This window comes from Pelecanus crispus, chromosome 26 (assembly GCF_030463565.1).
Source record: "Pelecanus crispus isolate bPelCri1 chromosome 26, bPelCri1.pri, whole genome shotgun sequence".
NCBI lineage: Eukaryota > Metazoa > Chordata > Aves > Pelecaniformes > Pelecanidae > Pelecanus > Pelecanus crispus.
In genome coordinates this window covers 671261-675884 of record NC_134668.1, presented here as the reverse complement: position 1 = coordinate 675884, position 4624 = coordinate 671261, and the positions used below count along the sequence as shown (strand labels likewise).

The window sequence follows — 4624 nt, the reverse complement described above, 5'->3', positions numbered from 1 at the left end:
GCCAAAAATAGATTTGCATATAAATACTGAAGTAAGCCAGGCAGCTGAAAAACATGCATTTCCTCAAGTTAAAGTTATTGTGCCCTCTGTTCTCCTCACTTCTATGTGTTTCTACAGTTGAGCTGAGCTTTCTAGCATCCTCTGCATAGCTAATTGCATTTAAATAGTTAGAGGATTTATTATGTGGGCAGCATGATTTTGCACGCCTCCTTCTCTCTGTCTAGTCTCAGAGCTGTCTGTCCATCTGTCCACATTTCCCACCGTAGCAGCCGAGCTCCTGATGTCTCCCCTGGGTCTTCTCATGGTCTCGAAGCCTTCAGAAAATTCTAAAGAGATTTCCCATCTGTGATATTTGTGGCATTTCTCCACTGGTGCTGAGACTATCTTGGCATGAAGACTCCAGAACTCACTTTCAGTAAGAGTTTGGTCTGACAAGAAATGAATTTTGAATGCCAACCATTGCTCCTGGTATCTCGTTTCTGGTAAGGTTTTATTTACCAAAAAGACACAGAGCCTCATCAAAATGCAATTTGCTGAGCCCTGGCTCTTGATTGAGAAACTACTTCTCAAAGCCAAAGGCAATTTTCCATGTAAAAAGAAGACTAAGGGTGTAACATAGGTGTGTTTTGGGAATTGTGAAAGCCATGCTACAACTTGGCATGAGCTGCAGTGCTTGCCTGCCATAGGGCTTTGCAGTGAAAGATCAAAATAAAGATAAACATAAGCAGGGAAACAACCACAATGGATGAAAGGTGAAAAAAAAGAGTAGTATATCCTAGGGAGACTGTTACTATACCACAAAAGCATTAGACTTCTTAGTCATGGAGTGCTACCATTTGGTAGACACAGTTGTATCTTTTTTAATTTTCTCCTGCCTTATAGGGTGTGTTTCTGGGTAGGGTCAGTGTTTGGCAAATTGAAGATGAAAATCTGTAAACCACGCCACGCTGATGAAGACAGTAACTGTCTCCTCCTTCACGCCCATGCAAACCCAGCCCACCTCCAGAAACAGATAAAAGAGAGCATCTACTGCCCGCGAGTCAGAGGGACTTACTTCCCTTCTCTTCGCACTCATCTCCTTGCAGCACAGATCCATTGATCTTTCTTATCTTCTCAATTTTTGACTCCACTTAGAAGAAACAGCCATGTCTCGGCAGTCTGTCTGCAGAAGCTTTGGAGGCGGGAGTAGAAGGGGCTACAGCTCTTGCTCTGCCATCGGTGGTGGCTTTGGAGGAGGTGGCGGCAGAAGCAGGAGCAGCTACAGCTCATACTCTGTGAACAGGGGATTTGGAGGTGGCCGTTGTGGAGGGTTTAGCAGCAAGAGTCTCCATAACATAGGTGGCAGTGGAAGGATTTCCATGGGTGGATGTTATGGTGGTGGAGGATATGGAGGCAGAATGGGTGGCTTTGGTGGAGGCTACGGAGGAGGAATGGGTGGCTTTGGTGGAGGAATGGGTGGAGGAGGAATGGGTGGCTTTGGAGGAATGGGTGGCTTTGGAGGAATGGGTGGTGGTGGAGGAATGGGTGGCTTTGGTGGAGGAATGGGTGGTGGAGGAATGGGTGGTGGAGGAATGGGTGGCTTTGGTGGGCCTGGCTTTGGCATGCCAGGCTTTGGTGGCCCTGGTAGAGGCGGCCCTGGAATCCAGCCAGTGCAGGTTGACCCAACCCTCCTACAGCCAGTCCGTGTTGAGATTGATCCCCAGATCCAGCAAGTGAAAAACCAGGAGAAGGAGCAGATTAAGACTCTTAACAATCAATTTGCCTCCTTCATTGATAAGGTGAGAGGGTGGGACTGTGTCTAATTAAGGGTCAAAATTGGGAGGAACTTTCACGTTCTGCAGAAATGTCCTTTTTGAGGTAAATATCAGCAGACTGAGAAGCTTGAGCAGAGTCTTTTTATTAAGTACTGCTTGGGAGGAGATGACAATCTCTATTCCACACGAGATCAAAGCTATGTCTTCGGGGCTTTAATCTAGCCTGTTGCACCAGGCTCAACTAATAGGTTACTCTTGCAAGCAGGCTCAACGCCTCCAAACATCTTCAGGTTTCAGGCACAAATTTTCCCTTCTGTACCATTCTCTTTGCAAATACCCTCCCATTTAAATATTCACTAATATAATTTTTTTCTCTTTGTTTTCAAATAGCAAGGCTTTTAAAGCTAGACTAGAAATCTGAGACTTCTGTACTGCCTGCAATGGGAATGTACTTGGAGCTGGTGCTACATTTAAATGATCCTTTGACTTGAATACCACTTAGAAATTTCCTCCTTTTTCCTGATTTTGCAGTTTAGGCAACGAAAGAAATAATAATAAAAAAGTTAACTGGTTCTCTCATCGTCAGGCAAAGGAGAATCTTTTTATGTGATGAAAGGGTGCCTTGGCTGCTGCTGTTGTTCCACAAGTGATGGTGGATGCTCCATGTGTTGGCTTTCAGGTCCGCTTCCTGGAGCAACAGAACAAGGTCCTCTCCACCAAGTGGGAGCTCCTCCAACAGCAAGGGCCTTCAGGGCCAAGGAAGAACCTTGATGTCATCTTTGAAAACTACATCCAGAACCTGAGGAGGCAGCTGGACTCAATCTTGGCACAGAGGGGGCAGCTGGAGTCAGAACTGCAGAACATGCAGCAATATGTTGAGGACTACAAAAACAAGTAAGTGCAGTGACAGTCTAACCCAGAAAGCAACTCAAGCAACTTGGTAGTCATTTTCCCTCACACACATGCTTTTTATGGCAATTGTGGACATAGTTTTTTCAGTCAATATTTTTTTTTTTCTTTTAGTTTGTTTAGTGTGGCCTTAGGCAGGAAAATTCAGGAAACTCAGCTTGCATTTTTACTCTCTGTAGGTATGAGGAAGAGATCAACAGGCGCACAACTGCTGAGAACGAGTTTGTGGTGCTTAAGAAGGTGAGTCACGCACTACAAAATGATAGCTTCAATATTAGGCTTTATCTGTGCTTCAAGGGGAGTCCCTCTTGAATGGGAATTTGGAAGGATTGTAGGATCTGTGGGCTGATATTTGAAGTCCTTTGTTTTTAATTTACATAATGGAATAACACCATCACAGCTGTTACCCTCAGTACAAACTGTAATTTCCATGGTCCTGAAGGATTTCCAAGAGGAAATGGAATTATGCTCTGTGATCTTTCCTGTAGGATGTGGACTGTGCCTACATGACTAAAGTAGAGCTGGAAGCCAAGGTGGGAGCTCTGACTGACGAAATCAACTTCCTGAGGTGCATCTACGAGGAGGTAAGAGCTCTCCCTTCCCCTGGGCTGCCTGGAGTTGCAATGAGGTGTGTGGTGGCCAAAGACACTGAGGCTGGACTCGGTGTCCACGTGGGTTTGGCCTGGAGAGGCTGCCTGGAGTTGCTGCTCTTCTCTCCCCTCCTCACACGGTCAGGCTAACTCATGTCTTGGTTGCAGGAGCTGGCTCAGATGCAGACAATCAGCCGGGACCTGTCTGTGGTGGTGTCCATGGACAACAACCGTCACCTGGATCTGGACAGCATCATCGAGGAGGTCAGGCGTCAGTATGAGCAGATCGCTCAGAGCAGCAGAGCTGAAGCTGAGGCTTGGTACCAGAGTCAGGTGAGTTACAAAGTAGTTAAGGAACCCTGGGTGATGGCTAGAGTTTGCAGATAATTTATGAAAAAGTGAGACATCTCTTTAAGCTAATGATGCTGGAGCTCATGCAAGGAAGTCTCAAGAGGGACTGTGTTGCTTTTGAGGGGTCTGACTCACTGCGTTCAAGGTGTCCAGAATATCACTTTGGTGCATGGGAGAAGCCTCTCAACAGAGATGGCCAAAAATGTACCGTAACTAGAAAACGCCTACCCAAGGTAGCTTTTAAGAAGCCAAGGGATGCTCATTAGTGTGACTGAGATCTGTTTCAAAGCTCAAAACCAATGATATTTGAGTCTCGGAGCCATTTTTTACATTGAGCCGGGCATCCATGACCAAGGTGATAGATGCTTGTAGCAGCACATGAGCTATGATACTGCTGACAGATCTTGTCTAGGCACCAGGAATGTGTCACTGACGGGTTGCTTTGTCTTGGTGCCATCAGTACGAACAGCTGCAGAGCACTGCCGGAAGGCACGGCGACAGCCTCCGCAACACCAAGATAGAGATCCAAGAGTTGACCAGGAACATCCAGAGGCTGCGGGCTGAGATTGAGAACGTGAAGAAGCAGGTAGGGGTTGGCTAGTGTCTCACGGGATGCTGGCACCAGGGTGGATCACAAAGGACCATGTGTGGGGCAGAAATGGTTTCTTCAACCACCCCTTGTTTACTTCATGTACATGTTTTATTTTTTTTCCCTTGACTTCTCCACTTGGGGTTTGAGGGCTGATCCTAAGTGACAAAATGAGATCTGAGAAAGTGCCCTTTTTTCTTCTTCAGAACCAGCAGCTGCAGGCAGCTATTGCCGAGGCTGAGGAGCGCGGTGAGATGGCCCTCAAGGATGCCAAGATAAAACTGGAAGAGCTGGAATGTGCCCTGCAGAAAGACAAGGAGGAGCTGGCTCGCTTGCTGAAGGAGTACCAGGAGCTGCTGAACATCAAGATTGCGCTGGACGTTGAGATTGCCATGTACAGGAAGCTGCTGGAGGGAGAGGAGAACAGGTAA

The 4624-nt window shown here is 46.8% G+C and overlaps 1 protein-coding gene across 1 annotated transcript; it reads left to right on the top strand.

The window, feature by feature from the left end:
- The first annotated feature begins 1145 nt into the window (after nucleotides 1–1145).
- LOC104028742 (keratin, type II cytoskeletal 6C) lies at nucleotides 1146–4624 on the top strand. The gene is made up of 7 exons (XM_075724995.1): nucleotides 1146–1778; nucleotides 2434–2648; nucleotides 2843–2903; nucleotides 3152–3247; nucleotides 3422–3586; nucleotides 4065–4196; nucleotides 4406–4624. The coding sequence occupies exons 1-7, from the start codon at nucleotides 1146–1148 to the stop codon at nucleotides 4622–4624; spliced, it is 1521 nt and encodes a 506-aa protein (XP_075581110.1).